Below are 15,369 nucleotides of genomic sequence, written 5' to 3'. Positions count from 1 at the left end.
ATCCTAACCCTCCTTGTCCCTCTTCCAGAAGTCAGATTCTTCTGGGGCCTGGATGTGTTCAGTGATTAGGCTCCCAAGTGCTCCTTCCCCAGACTCCTGGGATGTCTGGTGGAGTTGCAAGCCTTCCCCTGTGAACCAGGCTCTCTTTCAGGCTCTGAGCCTCGATACTCCTCTCTCCTCCTGGAATTCTCTAGGAGATTTGCCTCTCATCCCTTCCAGGCCAGTGCCTCGAGTTCTGCTCATAACCTGACTTCAGCCCTCCCAGAACTTACAGGGCGTCTCTCTGAATCCCACCAACCAGTGCCTGGCGGCACTGCAGGTTCCTGTTGTGGCTGAGACAGAGAGCAGATCATGGTGGCCATCCCTTAGTAGTAGCAGGTGAAGTCACTGTACTGTCAGTGAGCTGTAGGGGGCATGATGCCTCACCCCACCCACATCTAGCTCTTCTTTTTTTTTTTTGCCAGTCCTGGGCCTTGAACTCAGGGCCTGAGTACTGTCCCTGGCTTCCTTTTGCTCAAGGCTAGCACTCTGCCACTTGAGCCACAGCACCACCTCTGGCCATTTTCTGTATATGTGGTGCTGGGGAATCAAACCCAGGGCTTCAAGTATACGAGGCAAGTGCTCTTGCCACTAGGCCATATCCCCATCTAGCTCTTCTTATTTCTAGCTTTCACTAGATCTCAACAAGAAACTCTTCCAGGGGTATCCTTATTAGTCTCAGCCTAGATCTCTCTCACCCCTCTGCCACCCTCAGCTACAGGGAGCTGCGGTGTGCATTCGGGCTTTCCCATTCTGAACCTGATGACCAGATCTCTAAAATTTGAGGGTGGGGCTAATAAAACATTCTATACTCTCAGAATGGGGGTGGGGGGGATGAAGGATGCAGAAGTAAGCACCCAACACAGAAGCCACCTCGGCACTCCCCAAGTCTCTGGGGCTAAATCTGTGGGGAATTCCCAATTTCTCAGGCCCTGGGGCGTCTCCACACCTCACAGCCTTGAGCCTCCCAGGCCTTACCCCTGGGAGGGAGGGACATGCTGAGCTGTTAAGGGCACAGCCTTACTTTTGCAACATTTTGCCTCCTCCAGCTACCATCTCTTTACTCCTGGGGTTTGAGGGCAGCCATATGCACCTGGGAGGATATACATCTGGAGCTAGCTAGGACTCAGTTTCTGGCTGGAAGAAGTAGAAGAGGAAAAAGGTCTTCAACCACCCTCTACTCTGCTCTGCTTCCAGCTCCCCAGCTCTTAGGCAGGGTTGGGGAGGATGGGCAGCCTGCTGAAGAGGTGTTCCTAAGGGAATGTCCCTATCCTTCAGAACTAGAGCCTTTGAGGTTTGAGTCCCCACACTGGGGCTCTGGGGGGAATCCTGATGTAGGGGAGCAGGTCTGGGGGTGGGCATAAAACTCGTCAGAGAAGTCATATCAACATCTCCGAGCCTCATACCCTTCCACTTTCAAAGAGGTCGTGGAGATACCTGTCAAGGTCACCCCTACCCTTAGTTGAACTTTGTAGTGGGGGCAGGATGAGGGCAGGAAGGTTGATTTCTCCTTTCTGGATGAGGATGCCCGGCCACCAACGGGCAGAGGGGAGAGAGTTCATGGACGTCCTTCAGAGTCTAAGCGGAGTGACCCTGAGTTGTGTCCGAACCCCCAGGCTGGCTCCAGCAGGCAGGCAGGGACGTGGGTGGAACCACTGGCCTAAGGTGGTGCCGAACTCGGCGCGAGGCCCTGCAGCTGCGATGACCGCATACCGTATTTTGGAGCCTAACTCGGGGCCAGCCGTCTGACGAGTCTGGACAAGCGAGCCCTCCCAAGAGTTCAAGGGGAGGCTGCCAGGGGCTGCCAGTGCAGGACCAAGCCTTCGGGGCCGCCCACCGCGAGAGGGGGCGGGGAGGGCGGAGAAGGCTGGCCCCCTCCTTTCCTCGAGGACTCCCCCCTCCCGTCCGCCCTCCCCGGACCGGCTCACTGGAAAACCCACACTTCCCCTACCGCGCCGGACCGTCCCTGCCCTCGGCAGTGGGGTGGGCTGGGGCGTCAGACCTTCCGCGTCGCCCACTGCGCCAGTGGGGCTCGCGACCCGACCCCGCCTCCGCCCCTCGATTGGGCGCTCATTTAAATGCCCGGCCCCGCCCCGCGCCCTGGGCGCATATATAAAGGCGGCTCGGCGGGCGGCGGGCGGCATTCTGGCGCGGAGTGCAGCGGCGGCGGGCGCAGCTAGCGGGTCGGCCGCGGTGCCGGGGTGCAGCTTGGTCTCCCCCCGACCCTTCTCTCCGACACCCCTCCCCCTCGTGCGCCAGCTCCACCCCTCCGCCCGCCGGGCCGACCCCACCGAACTACCCCCTGCGCCGCGAGCCCGGGGAGGCTCCGGGCGGCTCCCCCCAGCAGAGACCCCCCCCCCATCATGGGCAGCCAGAGCTCTAAGGCTCCCCGGGGCGACGTGACCACCGACGAGGCTGCAGGCGCTTCCCCCGCGAAGGCCAACGGACAGGTGGGTGCGCTCAGCTCGTCCGGCCCCGGCCCCTGCGCTCGCGCCTCGCCCCCTCTAGAGCCCGGGGCCGGGGCCGCGCGCTTTGTCCGGCCCGGGACACGCGGCGCCCCCTCCCCCGCTCGGTCCCTTTGTTCTCGGAGCCGCAGCCCCCGCGGGCGAAGCGAGGGGAGGGGCGGGGAGGGGGCGCCGGCCGGCCCCGCCGTCTTCTTTGTTCGCGGTCCCGGCCCCCGGCGCTGCCCCCCGGCCGCCCCGACTGCCGCGGGGAACAAAGGCGCTGCCGGGCCGCGCCAAGGGGGCGCTCAGGGGCCGCGGGGCGGGTGCTCGGCGGGGAGGGCACCCCACCCGTAGGCAGGCCCGACCACGGCGGTCCGCGGGCTTTCTCCACGGGGGGAGCCAGATGTGGGCAGAGCCTGGGGTGGGTGGGGGCCGGTTACACAAAGCGGAGGGCTGGGGGACTAGGCCGTCCAGGTGCGGACGGGCAGCGCCCCGAGGCGGCTTCCTACCCAATGCCGCCCGGAGTGGCTCGCCAGCCGGCCTTGGATCGCGGCCCGGAGGGGAGCGGAGCGGTTCCGCCTCGAAGGGAGAGCGCGCCCCCCGGGGAGGCGGGTGGGGGCCCCGGGGCCCCAGCGCCTCCTGCCGGCCGCTGCCGCCATGGTTGTCCCGGCGCGCCCGAGAGGGGCGAGGGCGATGTTTGACGGAATCCCGGCTGTGGGTGGAGGCCAGAGCCAGGCTTTCGGGGTGCCACAGACCGTAGGGGTGCACTCCGTTGCCTGGGAGGGGCCGGGAACGGGCTGGAGACGGGGGTGCAGAGCCCGGGCCTCACTGCTGCTATCTCCTCTGCCCTGCAGGAGAATGGCCACGTGAAAAGCAATGGAGACTTGTCCCCCAAGGGTGAAGGGGAGTCGCCCCCGGTGAACGGAACAGATGAGGCAGCCGGGGCCACTGGCGATGCCATTGAGCCAGCACCCCCTAGCCAGGGCGCCGAGGCCAAGGGGGAGGCTCCCCCCAAGGAGACCCCCAAGAAGAAGAAGAAATTCTCTTTCAAGAAGCCTTTCAAATTGAGCGGCCTGTCCTTCAAGAGAAATCGGAAGGAGGGCGGGGGCGATTCTTCTGCCTCCTCGCCCACAGAGGAAGAGCAGGAGCAGGGCGAGATCGGCGCCTGCAGCGACGAGGGCACTGCCCAGGAAGGGAAGGCAGTTGCCACCCCCGAGAGCCAGGAACCCCAGGCCAAGGGGGCAGAGGCTAGTGCTGCTTCCAAGGGAGACGCAGAAGAGGAGGCAGGGCCCCAGGCTGCAGAGCCGTCCACTCCCTCAGGGCCTGAGAGTGGCCCTGCATCCGCCAGCGCTGAGCAGAATGAGTAGCTGGGTGGGGGCAGGTGGGTGATCTCTAAGCTGCAAAAACTGTGCTGCCCTTAAAGAGGTCACTGCCTGGATCTGGTGCCCTGGCTGCCTTCCTGTGCCCAGAAAGGACGGGGCTTATTGTGCCCCTCCTAGCCACGTTCCTTCTCCTCTCCCTCTTGTGGATTCTCCCATCATCCATCTGGGCTTTCTCTTATGGCCAGTTGAAGATGGTCCCTTACAGCTTCCCAAGTTAGGTTAGTGATGTGAAAATGCTCCTGAACCTAGCCCTACCTTCTTCCTTGTCCCCACCCCTGCAGAAGGCAGTTGCTGGTTTTCTCCCCCAGTTCTTTTCCAAGTAGGTTTGGTTTATCCTACTCCTCAAATCCCTGAGCCAGAAGTGGGGTGCTTATACTCCCAAACCCTAGTGTCCAGCCTTCCCTTGTTGAGTTTTTTAGTCTCTGTGCTGTGCCTAGTGGCACCTGGGCTGGGGAGGACATTGCCCCTGTCTAGGTTTTTATAAATGTCTTACTCAAGTTCAAACCTCCAGCTTGTGAATCAACTGTGTCTCTTTTTTGACTTGGTAAGCAAGTATTAGGCTTGGGGCGGGAGGGAGGTCTGTAATGTGAAACAACTTCTTGTTGTCTTTTTTTCTCCCATTGTTGTAAATAACTTTTAATGGCCAAATCCCAGATTTGTACTTTTTTTTTCTAATTGCTAAAAACCATTCTCTTTCACCTGGTTTTACTGTAACATTTGGAAAAGGAATAAATGTTGTCCCTTTAGTAGTGCTTTAATGGGTGGTGCTGGGGGTAGGGTGAGAAGACTGGGAAAACCTGAGGGGAGGAGGGGATTAAGACAGGTAAGCGCCTGGGAATGGGGTTACCCAGAAGGTGCATCACGACAGAGGGAAGTAGCTCGGGGGATACTGACTTGCAACAGCTCAGAAGGGTATAGAAATGTACCATTTTATTACAAAGAGTCACAAAAATGAAAATAGTATCTCAAAAAGGAAGCTAGACTACCAACCACCTACAGAATTGGGGAAGACAGGGCAATATGAGATTCTTGGCTCACCTGAGGCCAGTGGCAAGGGATGAAAACAGAAACCAGTCTAAAAATGGCTGATATCACTTAAAACAGGGGGTGCCTGAATACCCAGCCACTATTTCTTAATAAGGGCATTGTTCCAGGACGACTAAGCAGGCACTTGGTATTTCAGGATTTTTGTCATGGCTGCATCCTTCACCCAGACCTGCACCTTTTATGCTTCAGAAGTAGGACTTGGGGAGGAATGGGGGCAAGGCAGCTACTGGAAGAGTTTCCCCCAGCATTGCTGCCCTGGGCTTAGGGCCCTGGTTCCTATCTAGTCCCTGGGGATATTTATATTTAATATATTTTTATATAAATACGCAGAGAAATAGAAAATATAAAATCTGAGGGGTTGGGGAGAAAGGTAGGGAACTTGGTAAGAAACCACAGCTGGAGAGGTCTGCTTAGGCCAACTTGACCTCTTCTTTGACCCTGTAGAGAGAACAGAGACTGGCATGAGATAACCCATCCACCCCAGAGGCCTTGAGGCAAGTATGAATACAATGCCTTCCATAGGACCCTGGCTGCCCAGGTGACTGCTGGGAGCTGGGGCTTCCTAGCTCTGCCTAGAACTGCAGAGTCAGACAGACTGGCCCCTCAAAGAGGCCTTTGTAAGCTGGACCAGCTGTCCCTGTGCCTTTCCTCTCAGAGTGGGGGAACAAAAGGGGTGATGCTCCAATGCCAGGGGATGGCCGGCAGCTCCTTCCTCACCCTTTGGCTTCTGGCTTCTCCTCCTTGGTTTTCTCCTCTTCTGTAACTTCTAGAACACAAAATTGCAGGGAAGGCTAAGGAAAGCCACTCTAGAAAGAGCTGGGGGGGGGGGAGGGTCCTTTACTTCCTCTGAAACCCTTTCCCCAACACTACAGCTCAGTGGACACAGAAAAGCAAGAAAAGCCCATCCCAGGTCCTCCCAGTGAGCCCTGTTGAAAACAAACAGGTTGGACCGGTTTCACAGCCTGCTGGAGCCAGAAGCCGGTAGGCGGAGGCAGCCCCCTGGGAAACTGGGGTGAAGGGCTGGGAAAAGGGCTTGGGTGGTATGTGAGAGCCAGAGTGTCATTGTTTGGTTGGTCCTGCCACTTCTGGGAGCCACTGAAAGGCCTAAGGAGCTGAGTTAGAGCCCCACAGGAGCTGGCAGGGCCTGGGTCAATTCCCTCCTCCTGGTGCCCTACATAGATTCATCCTCCAGGGCCCAGGACTGTAGACCCGAGTGCTGGCCCAGCACAAACCCACCTTTCTTCTCTTCTGGATCTTTCTCTTTTTCATCCTCTGTTTTGACTCTCTTGGCTTTTTTGAAATTGGAAGAATTCTTGCGGCCCCCTTCTCCCTCCTCATCTGAGTCGGAGAATTCTTCCTCACAGGCAATTCGTTTGTCAGAGGAGCAGACTAAGAGGCAGTGGATGAAAAATAAGGGTGAGAAAGCAAGGGGCTTTTAAATCTCAGAACCTGCATCTAGTGCCTCCCTGTGATGTGGGAAGGGGCCCTGCTCGCTGGTTCTATTAGTCGTACAGAGGGTACTTGCCTAGCATAGGCTCTGGGTTCAATACCCAGCACCAGGGAAAGGAGAGGGGTCTTGGGCTCTGTAACCTGTTCCTAGAGGCACTGGAACATGAAACTTAAGTTTTCAACTGATGGGCCCCAGGAAGGGTGGAGGGCAGTACGAGCTGCCCACTGGGTGGGGAGATAGAATAGAGGCCCCCCGTCTCGCTTACTTGAGATGCGTTTGTCAGGGTCTTCTTCATCCTCATCGCCACTCTCCTCTGGGATGGCGTCCTCAGGAATTGCTTGCATTTGAACCCCAGGTGCATGTGGTAGCATTCTCAGGTTCTCAAAGAGCCGCTGTCTGTGGCCAATGGGAGAGAAGGTGGCTAGGCTCCAGTTAGGGACACCAGAGCATAGAAGGGTCAGCCAAGGGATGACTGGGGAATTTACTCACTTGATCTTCTCCAGGTACTCATTAGTGTTCTGGTTAGTCATATTAGAAGGACTGATGTGAAGCTTGAAGTCTGGTCCAAAGTATTCGAAGTAGTCATTGTATGGCAGCTCTGATTGGGGCAGGGGAGGGAAGAGGAGTCAAGAGACCTGACAGCATGGAATTCAGAAAAGCATCTATAGGTTTATCTATGAAAGAGAAGAATCCCCCAAGATGGTGGAAGCACAGAGTGCCAACACAATTGTAATCTTTTCTTTCTTTTTTTGGCAGTACTGGGGTTTGAACTCAGGGCCTTCTGCTTGCCAGGCAGGCTCTATCACTGAATTTTAACTTTTCAACACCATTTTCTAGTGTCCACTCATACACATGTGATTAGAAGGGGAAGGAGTGAGCTCCTGGTGTAGGACACTAAGCAGGGCTTATGGAGCATTCCTTTTACTCATGCAGTTAGCCCAAAGCAGAAATTCCAAAGCTGTCAGCAAGCACTGATAATGATAATGTCCACTCCAAAAGCGGGAGGGAGGGGGCTGGGTAAAAAGGGACTAGGGAAAAGTTGATGGCTCCCGTGTGCAACCACAGGAGGCTAAGCAGGAGACTCAATGACTGGTGTCAGAAGAGGAGGAATCCTACCATCAAATGGGGAAGGGGCTCTGCCCTCGAGGGCACGTGAGCATGTCCCACGCTGCCCACCCGGGCCCAGAGCTAATACCATTTGGGATTTCCGTGTCCAGGGCCACCGCTGTTTCGTATGTCCAGCACCGGGCAACGTTCCGAATGGTGTAACCACCTCCTCCTAGCATCAGCATGGGCAGGTTGAAACTCTTGACAAATTCCACACACTTGGCGTGCCCTTTGGAGAAAGGGGTGCTGTGTTACAGGAGCACCCAGCAGGGACCCTTCCCACCTCCACGTGTGCTACCTGCTCTCACCTTTGATGGTCAGATTGAAGCAACCTAACCGATCCCCAGAGAGGGAGTCAGAGCCACACTGTAAGACCACCGCACTAGGCTGGAACATCTCCATTACCTTGGACATGACCTAAAAGCACACATACAGGTGACCAACCTCAAGAAAAACCAGGTAGAGAAGGTGAGCACAGAATTTTCTTCTGTTTCCTACCACACTTCCTCATTTGTATGCCAGGTAACAGGGAGTTCCCAGTGTGAAAGGATCTCTGAGATACTTTGAGATTTCCTAATTCTGAACCTTGAATGGTCTTCCGGTTAACTTTCTCTGCCATGCTACTTCCTTTAGGAAGCTCCCCAACCACAAACTGCATCTACTGTACTCATTTGACTCTACAGATACCTAGCTGTATATTACAAAGACACTGTATGGATGTGTCTGTGTGTGTTTGTATATATGTGTTTTTAACGCTGATACTAGGACTGATAACTAACGCTGATACTGTGTGCTGTGTGCTGTCCCTTTGCTTGTTGTTCAAGGCTGGTGCTTTACCACCTGAAGTACAGCTCCACTTCTGACTTTTTGCTGGTTAACTGGAGACAGGGTCTCATGGATTTATCTGCCAGGACATCAGCTAGGAATGCGGGCTTTATTTTTGCATCTTATTCTCACAGTTGGAACCTAATGTTTGTTGCTGAGGTCTGCCTCACTAGGCTTAAGCTTCTTCTTCTTTTTTTTTTTTTGGCCAGTCCTGGTCCTTGGACTCAGGGCCTGAGCACTGTCCCTGGCTTCTTTTTGCTCAAGGCTAGCACTCTGCCACTTGAGCCACAGCGCCACTTCTGGCCGTTTTCTGTATATGTGGTGCTGGGGAATCGAACCCAGGGCCTCATGTACACGAGGCAAGCACTCTTGCCACTAGGCCATATCCCCAGCCCTAGGCTTAAGCTTCTTACAGCACATTAGTGCAGATCTAACACCATAGTGTGGCATTCAACCTTCCTTTTGGAATACAATTATTTAAAAAAAGGGTGGGGGCTGGGAATAGGCTTAAGGCAGAGTGCTTGCCTAGCATGCATGAAGCCCTGGGTTCGATTCCTCAGCACCACATAAACAGAAAAAGCCAGAAGTGGTGTTGTGGCTCAAGTGGTAGAGTGGTAACCTTGAGCAAAAGGAGCTCAGAGACAGCACACAGGTCCCCAGAGTTCAAGCCCCAGGACTTGCAAAAAAGAAAAAAGATACATGGACTCCAATATCCATCTTCCATTACCTCGTTCACTCCCCACCCCCCACATACCTGCCCTCTGTGCCACTCCATACACTGGCATCTCTGCCCTTCTGCTATTGCCTCTGCCAAATACCATTCCTCTCTCCCACCTCCTTCACACGAACATCTCCTCACTTTCCCCAAGTCCAACTCCCATGTCCCCGCCTTTGTGAACTCATCAGTGACTGCCCTCTGCCAGCCCACACAATGGGTGTCTCTCACTCTTTTGTTCAAAAAACAGGCCCAGGCCAGTCTGCCCAAGGACTCTGGTAAGCAGCCTGTCTACAGAACATGCCACCTAATAGCCTTCCCAGAATATCTGAACAAGCTGATAGTAAAGGGCTTTCCTTTGCCCCGTGGAGCCACAGGGCAAAATTAGAATAAGCTCTACTTCAGATGTGCATATGTCAAGGTAAGTTAAAAAGAAACATGCTGGTGGCTCATGCCTGTAATCCTAGCTACTCAGGAGGCTGGGATCTGAGGACTGTGGTTCAAAGCCAGCCCAGGCAAGAAAGTATCTGAAAATCTTATCTATAATAAACTACTCAAAAACAAAACAACAACAACAACAAAAAACACTAGAAGAAGTGGCACTGTGGCTCAAGTGGCACGGCGCTAGCCTTGAGTAAAAGGAGCTCAGGGACAGTGCCCAGGTCCTGAGTTCAAGCCCCAGGACTGGCAAAAAAGAAAAAAGAAAAAAGTCCAGGAAACATACCACCTCCAAAAAGATGTCAAGGAACAGATCCCCCCGCAAAAAAGATAAAAAGTGGATTGACCACATGCTGCTCTTCCCCCAAAACATTCCAGACTATGAGAAAAGATCATGCCTTAAACATTCTTATTTATTTTTGTGCTGATACTGGGGCTTGAACTCAGGCCTGGGCACTGCCCCCTTTTCACTCAAGACTGGCACTCTACCACTTGAGCCACACACCTCTACTTCTGGCTTTTTGGTAGTTAACTGGAGGTAAGAGTCACAGATTTGTCTGCCTGGGTTGGCTTTGAACTTCAACACTCAGATCTCTGCCTCTTGAGTAGCTAGGATTACAGGCACGAGCCACGGTGTTCTGCTGCTTTAAAAATTCTTGAATCTAGCAGAGCACAAGACCCACAGAAGACATCACCAAATCTTCTTCCCTGACCATGCACAATCCAGTACCAAACACCTCTCCTTTCCTGAAAGTTTTAACGGGAGAGAACCTGGGGGCGTGGTAGCATACTTTGCTACCCTTTCCCTAGACCAATCCCATTTGTAGTCCAAGGGGTGGATGAAACCACTTACCGGCTTGAAAATGGCCTCATAGGACTCGTCGTCGATGCCATCTCGGAGCGGGTAGTTAACAGCATAATACTTGCCTTTGCCGGCCCCAATATCCTAATCAAGAGGGACAATAAAAAACTGATAAATGAAGCCTAGATGGAGCTCAAAGATGGAGGCTAAAAGATGAAGGAAAGAGTCAAGCTAGGAGCATGAACGGGGTGGGGGAGGGGAACTCCCACAAGAGAGAACCGGGGTAACCTTAGTACCATTTCCTTAACTGGCAAGTCCAGTTCACATTTCTGGACACAACTGGGCCTGCACTGAAGCTGAGACCCCAAAGCACATTTCTGCCTTAGATTGGGTTAGAGCTGGCAGGCAGCTGGATCATAGAAATAATACCCACCACAACTACCCTTTCCTTTTCCAGAAAGTTTTATTGTGTAACTCTATCCTCATTCTCTTCTCTCTACAGAGGTCTGAAGGAGGAAAACAAGTTCTTTCAACTAATTTCCAAATAGTCCATGCTCCGTTACTCTAATGTTAACCATAGCAAACATCTGAATTAGTGCCACTTTTCCACACAAGGGCTATTGGTAGGGCAAAGTGGCGGATTTTACTGTGTTCATGCTAACAGAAGCAGCTTCAGTAAGGAGGCATGTGCATTACCGTTCTACATCACACCTAAAACTCCATGTACTTGTCTGGGGTTAAGTGTCTTTGGTTTGAGTCAGATGACCAAAGGGGAAAGATGACCAAAACATGATCCATAAGAGTTGTAATTCTGGCTGGGGATATGGCCTAGCCGTATACATGAGGCCCTGGGTTCAATTCCCCAGCACCACATATATAGAAAATGGCCAGAAGTGGCGCTGTGACTCAAGTGGCAGAGTGCTAGCCTTGAGCAAAAAGAAGCCAGGGACAGTGCTCAGGCCCTGAGTCCAAGTCCCAGGACTTGCAAAAAAAAAAAAAAAAGAGTTGTAATTCCTACTCCCAACCTGAGCCCTTAGGGGACACAAGATGCAGTGTGATGCAACCCAGTTGTGGCCAGGAATTACTATGAATCAAGAGAAACATGCTCTTTCTCTGATCCTGTATAGCCTAACATTCCCTTTCTACAGAGACCATAGGCATTCCAGGCTGCAGTGTTCTGAGTGGCAGAAGAGTCAGAAAGTGGGTTTTAGTGGTATGTGATAGGAGAATTAGAGTTAGTAGCTCACTGTGAGCTGTTTGGCCTCTAAAGGGAGTTCTCACCCGCAAGTCGCCAGTTCCTGGGAAGTACTCTCCATATTTATGAAAGGACACAGTCATGACACGGTCTGTGGTATAGAAGGCCTCTTCCACGCCATCACCATGGTGAATATCAATGTCAATATACAGCACCCTCTGGTGATACCTAGGATCAGAAAGGGGTCAGAGGTCCGAGGGCTCTTGGGGATGGGACGCGCCAAGGGCGCCAGGTCCCAGCTTACCAGGCTAGCTGCCTCCCTCAGGTATCTCTAAGCACCAGAGACGTAGAAACTGGCTGAAGGAAGGTGGAAGAGCGGCCGGGTGTCTCCAAAGGCCTGACCAAGCCGACCAAGTCCGATCTTCCTACTCTACAGCCAGGGTCAACTCCGGCCACACAGGGACCTCTGGAGGCAGGATCTGAGCAGCACCTGCCCCTGATCTTGCCGTGGGCTCAGATCAAACCAAGGCCCTCGTCAAGGAGAGGATGGCCAGAGACACTCGCCAAACACATCCTAGCCAGCACACCGTAGGAAAAGCAAACTAGGGAGGCAAGCCCAGAGGGAGAGGGAAGTAGGAACCTGGCCTAACATGCTCCTCCAAGAGACAAGGCCAGGCAGGCATACTTTAGCAGTTCCAGGATGGCCAAGACGATATCGTTGACGTAACAGAAGCCAGATGCCTCAGACTTCTTTGCGTGGTGCAGGCCCCCAGCCCAATTCACAGCGATGTCCGTCTGCTGCTTATTAAGTTTCACAGCACTTGCTGGGCAAGGAAAGAAAGAACATAAGCCTGTTACTAAACTGCTCTCCCCTTTTCCCAAGAAGCCCAGAGAACTCAGTCTATTCTACACTGCAACTCACAAGCCAGCTCCCTCTCATTACCCTAGTCCAACAGAGAATATACACGGCTACTTTTTTTTGTATATATTTTAATCAGAATTTTCCTGTTTATTACTTTCTTTTCCCTCCCCTAACCCTCTATTGATCATCGATTTTCAATGAAATTGTTTTATGCCACTTTCACAGCAATGTATTCCAAAATTATTCATCCTCCATTGTTCCCCCTTCAAAAACTGAGGACAGTAACCTACTAATAAGCCTTCAAATTGATTCAGTAGCTCATGATTAAGTATCAATAATAACAAGACACAATAGTCCTTTGTAAAAATTTGGACATCAGTGAATGAAATAAAAGTACACACACTCACATATGTATCACAGGTTGCATGTGTTAAAGTATTTCTTACTATGGTTCATAGTCAAAAAACTTGGAAAAGCTACCATAGATAGTATTGGCTCAAAGTAACAGGTCCACGAAGAAGCAAAAGAGAAATACACACCTAAGTGTATTTGTGGTAGTATTAACTTTAATAGCAATAAGAGCACGGAATTATTCAAATCAATTAAAGTAGGTCCAAAGCATGGAAAAATCATATAGCCACCAGAAATCATACTATAGGGCTGGGAACATGGATAAAGTAGTAGAATGCTTGCCCAGCACATACAAAATCCTAGGTTCAATATCCAGTAGGGCAAAGAATAATAACAATAACAGCAAGCCATGTATCAGTGGCTCATGCCTACAATCCTAGATAATTGGAAGCTGAGATACAGAGGTCTGTGGTTCAAGGGCAGCCCAGGCAAAAAAGTTCTTAAGACTCCTCCTCAACCAAGAACTAAGTTGCTGAGCCTGTCATTTTAGCAACCTGAGAAGTATAAATGGGAGGATCACGGTCCAGGCGTTCAACTGGGCAGGAAGGGAGACCGTTGTTTCAGAAATAATCAGAGCAAAGAAGGGCTGCAAGCATGGCCTACAGCACTGGGTCTAGAAAGAGCAAGGCCCAGTACCGTCCCTCCTCCCACCCTCACCACCACCCCCAAAAAGAAAAAAAAAGTGTCGGAGTAATCAATCCTAAAGGCAACCCAGAGGTTACAAATCGAAGTAGCAGACGTGTAGGGAATATTTATGACCTCTGAAGTTAATTACCATACTGTTTCATTAGACACAGATGATGACACTTCTGTTTTATAGCACTTTGCAGTTTACAAATTGCTTTCACATAGTGTCTCCACAACACCATGAGGCCTGCAAGGAACTCCCACATGGAAAATCTTATGCAAGGAGAGGATAGCTAAGGACATCTATCAGTACCACATCAGAGAGTGAACCTGGGTTGGGAAGGATCTAGAAGGGCATTTTAGAGACCCAAAGGAAAAAGCCACAGCAGCATTCTCTATGGTAGGTAACACTGCACCCTAAAAAGCTTGATCTAGAAAAGCCCAAAGCACAGCCCTGGGGGGAGAGATTTCTATTCCTTACCCACAGAGCCACCAGTAGATAACTGACAGAACTCGAACAGGCCATCAAATACTGGACAGTCCTCACCTACATTGACTTGGAAGAGAGAAGCAAAATGTCAGTTTCCACAGTTTCCTTCTGTTTGTGTTTAGGTACTTAATTAGTAAGCTGATGGGGGGGGGGACAATAAAAAAACAAAAACAAAACAAAAGCCATACAGAAAATATATTCAGAAGGCCTACATTATAGTTCAGGTTTCACTACTTAGTATAACAAGTTAATTTTCGATAGGGAGAAATAGAGAAGAGAAACATTTCCAGTTCCCCAAGCAGAAAATAGAGGTTCAGACCTCTTTCTTTTTAAATACAATTTTATTGTTATTATTAAGGTGTTGTGCATAGGAGTTTGCATTTCATAAGTCATGAGTACATTTCCTTTTTGGGCAATGTCACCCCATCCTTCACTTTCCCCCAGTTACCCCTCTCCTGTCCCCACCCACAAGTTACACAGTTCATTTTCCACATAGTATATACTAAATACCATGACTGCAATTGTTCACCCTTCTTCCCTCCCTTTCTTCACCCCCACTTTCCCTCCCTAAAAAGACAATTCCCCCCCAAAAAATAAATAAAAACAAACACCACTACCACCATAATAGCAATAACAACATGATCTTGTTATGTTGCCCATGCTGGACTCAAACTCCTAGGATCAAGCAATCCAGGACTATAGGGCTGCACCCAGAATCAGAAATTTCACATGGAGAGGCATTCAGCAACTTAAAAAAAAAGGGAGGGGGGTTAGTTCTTAGAGGGAGAAAGCTTTTCTTTTTTTTCCAATCTGAGTTTATTGCTGAATCTCATTTCAGATGATCAAGAAGGATGTGAAGAACAGAGACCTAGTGCTTACAATGCACCATTACAATGGGCCACATTGCTAACTGCTTTTGTTACATTTTGGTCCATTTTGTTACATTTTGGTTTGCTTTTGGTCCATTTATCATCACAAAATCTCAGGTAGGATTTGGTCAAATCTTCTAAGTGGAGAAATCAGTATTCCAACTTCAAGCTTGTCCTAAAAGCCTAGGAAAATATACTCTGAGGGAAATGTGTCCTTGTCCTGTCCTGAGGGGTTTTCATGTATGTAATCTTGTTTGATGGTCACCACAACCCCATGAACTAGACCAGACAACTGTACAGATAGAAAAAAAGCAGGGAGAAGCTGAATGACCTGCTCAAGACAACAGAACCACGGAGAGGAGCCAGAATCAAGAGCCCAAGTGTCAGAACTCCCACACTCAGTGGACTTTCTACCTCACCCACAAGAGCTCGACTGGAGTTATTTCAGGCCTGTGGGGGCAAAAGTACAAACTGATGCATAATGTGGAAACACATGCAAACAGTAATGCAAATGAAACAAAACAGACAGGAAGGAAAGCACACCTGGCTGGCGTAGTCTCACAGAGCTTGAGAGGAAGCCCAGCATGCTAAGTCTCTTTGCAGAGGAAATGACACTGCTGGGGTAATCAATGATGTAGAAGTCAGTCAGGAGTGGAGCTAGACCCT

At 51.2% G+C, this 15,369-nt stretch overlaps 2 protein-coding genes across 2 annotated transcripts in view; one reads left to right on the top strand and one right to left on the bottom strand.

The window, feature by feature from the left end:
- The first annotated feature begins 2,128 nt into the window (after positions 1-2,128).
- Marcksl1 (MARCKS like 1) lies at positions 2,129-4,611 on the top strand. Its single transcript, XM_048350772.1, has 2 exons — positions 2,129-2,489; positions 3,338-4,611. Exons 1-2 carry the CDS (start codon positions 2,403-2,405, stop codon positions 3,848-3,850), a joined length of 600 nt encoding a protein of 199 aa, XP_048206729.1. The 5' UTR covers positions 2,129-2,402; the 3' UTR covers positions 3,851-4,611.
- Positions 4,612-4,778: 167 nt separating this feature from the next.
- The window catches only part of Hdac1 (histone deacetylase 1), a 30,130-nt gene continuing 19,539 nt past the window's right edge, over positions 4,779-15,369 (bottom strand). Inside the window, exons 4-14 of the mRNA XM_048350771.1 lie at positions 13,826-13,900; positions 12,130-12,268; positions 11,531-11,672; positions 10,301-10,393; positions 7,778-7,886; positions 7,558-7,698; positions 6,852-6,960; positions 6,628-6,758; positions 6,149-6,301; positions 5,630-5,678; positions 4,779-5,350 (exon numbers count right to left, since the gene is read on the bottom strand). Coding sequence (XP_048206728.1) covers positions 5,323-5,350; positions 5,630-5,678; positions 6,149-6,301; positions 6,628-6,758; positions 6,852-6,960; positions 7,558-7,698; positions 7,778-7,886; positions 10,301-10,393; positions 11,531-11,672; positions 12,130-12,268; positions 13,826-13,900 — 1,169 coding nt within the window. The 3' untranslated portion in view covers positions 4,779-5,322. The remainder of the gene's footprint in view (positions 5,351-5,629; positions 5,679-6,148; positions 6,302-6,627; positions 6,759-6,851; positions 6,961-7,557; positions 7,699-7,777; positions 7,887-10,300; positions 10,394-11,530; positions 11,673-12,129; positions 12,269-13,825; positions 13,901-15,369) is intronic.

This window comes from Perognathus longimembris, chromosome 7 (assembly GCF_023159225.1).
Source record: "Perognathus longimembris pacificus isolate PPM17 chromosome 7, ASM2315922v1, whole genome shotgun sequence".
Lineage (NCBI taxonomy): Eukaryota > Metazoa > Chordata > Mammalia > Rodentia > Heteromyidae > Perognathus > Perognathus longimembris.
This window is presented reverse-complemented; position numbering and strand designations above follow the sequence as displayed.

Coding starts and splice junctions, on each gene's coding strand:
- Marcksl1 (XM_048350772.1), top strand. CDS start 2,403: ATGGGCAGCCAGAGCTCTAAGGCTCCCCGGGGCGACGTGACCACCGAC. Junction 2,490..3,337: donor CCGCGAAGGCCAACGGACAG/GTGGGTGCGCTC, acceptor TCTGCCCTGCAG/GAGAATGGCCACGTGAAAAG.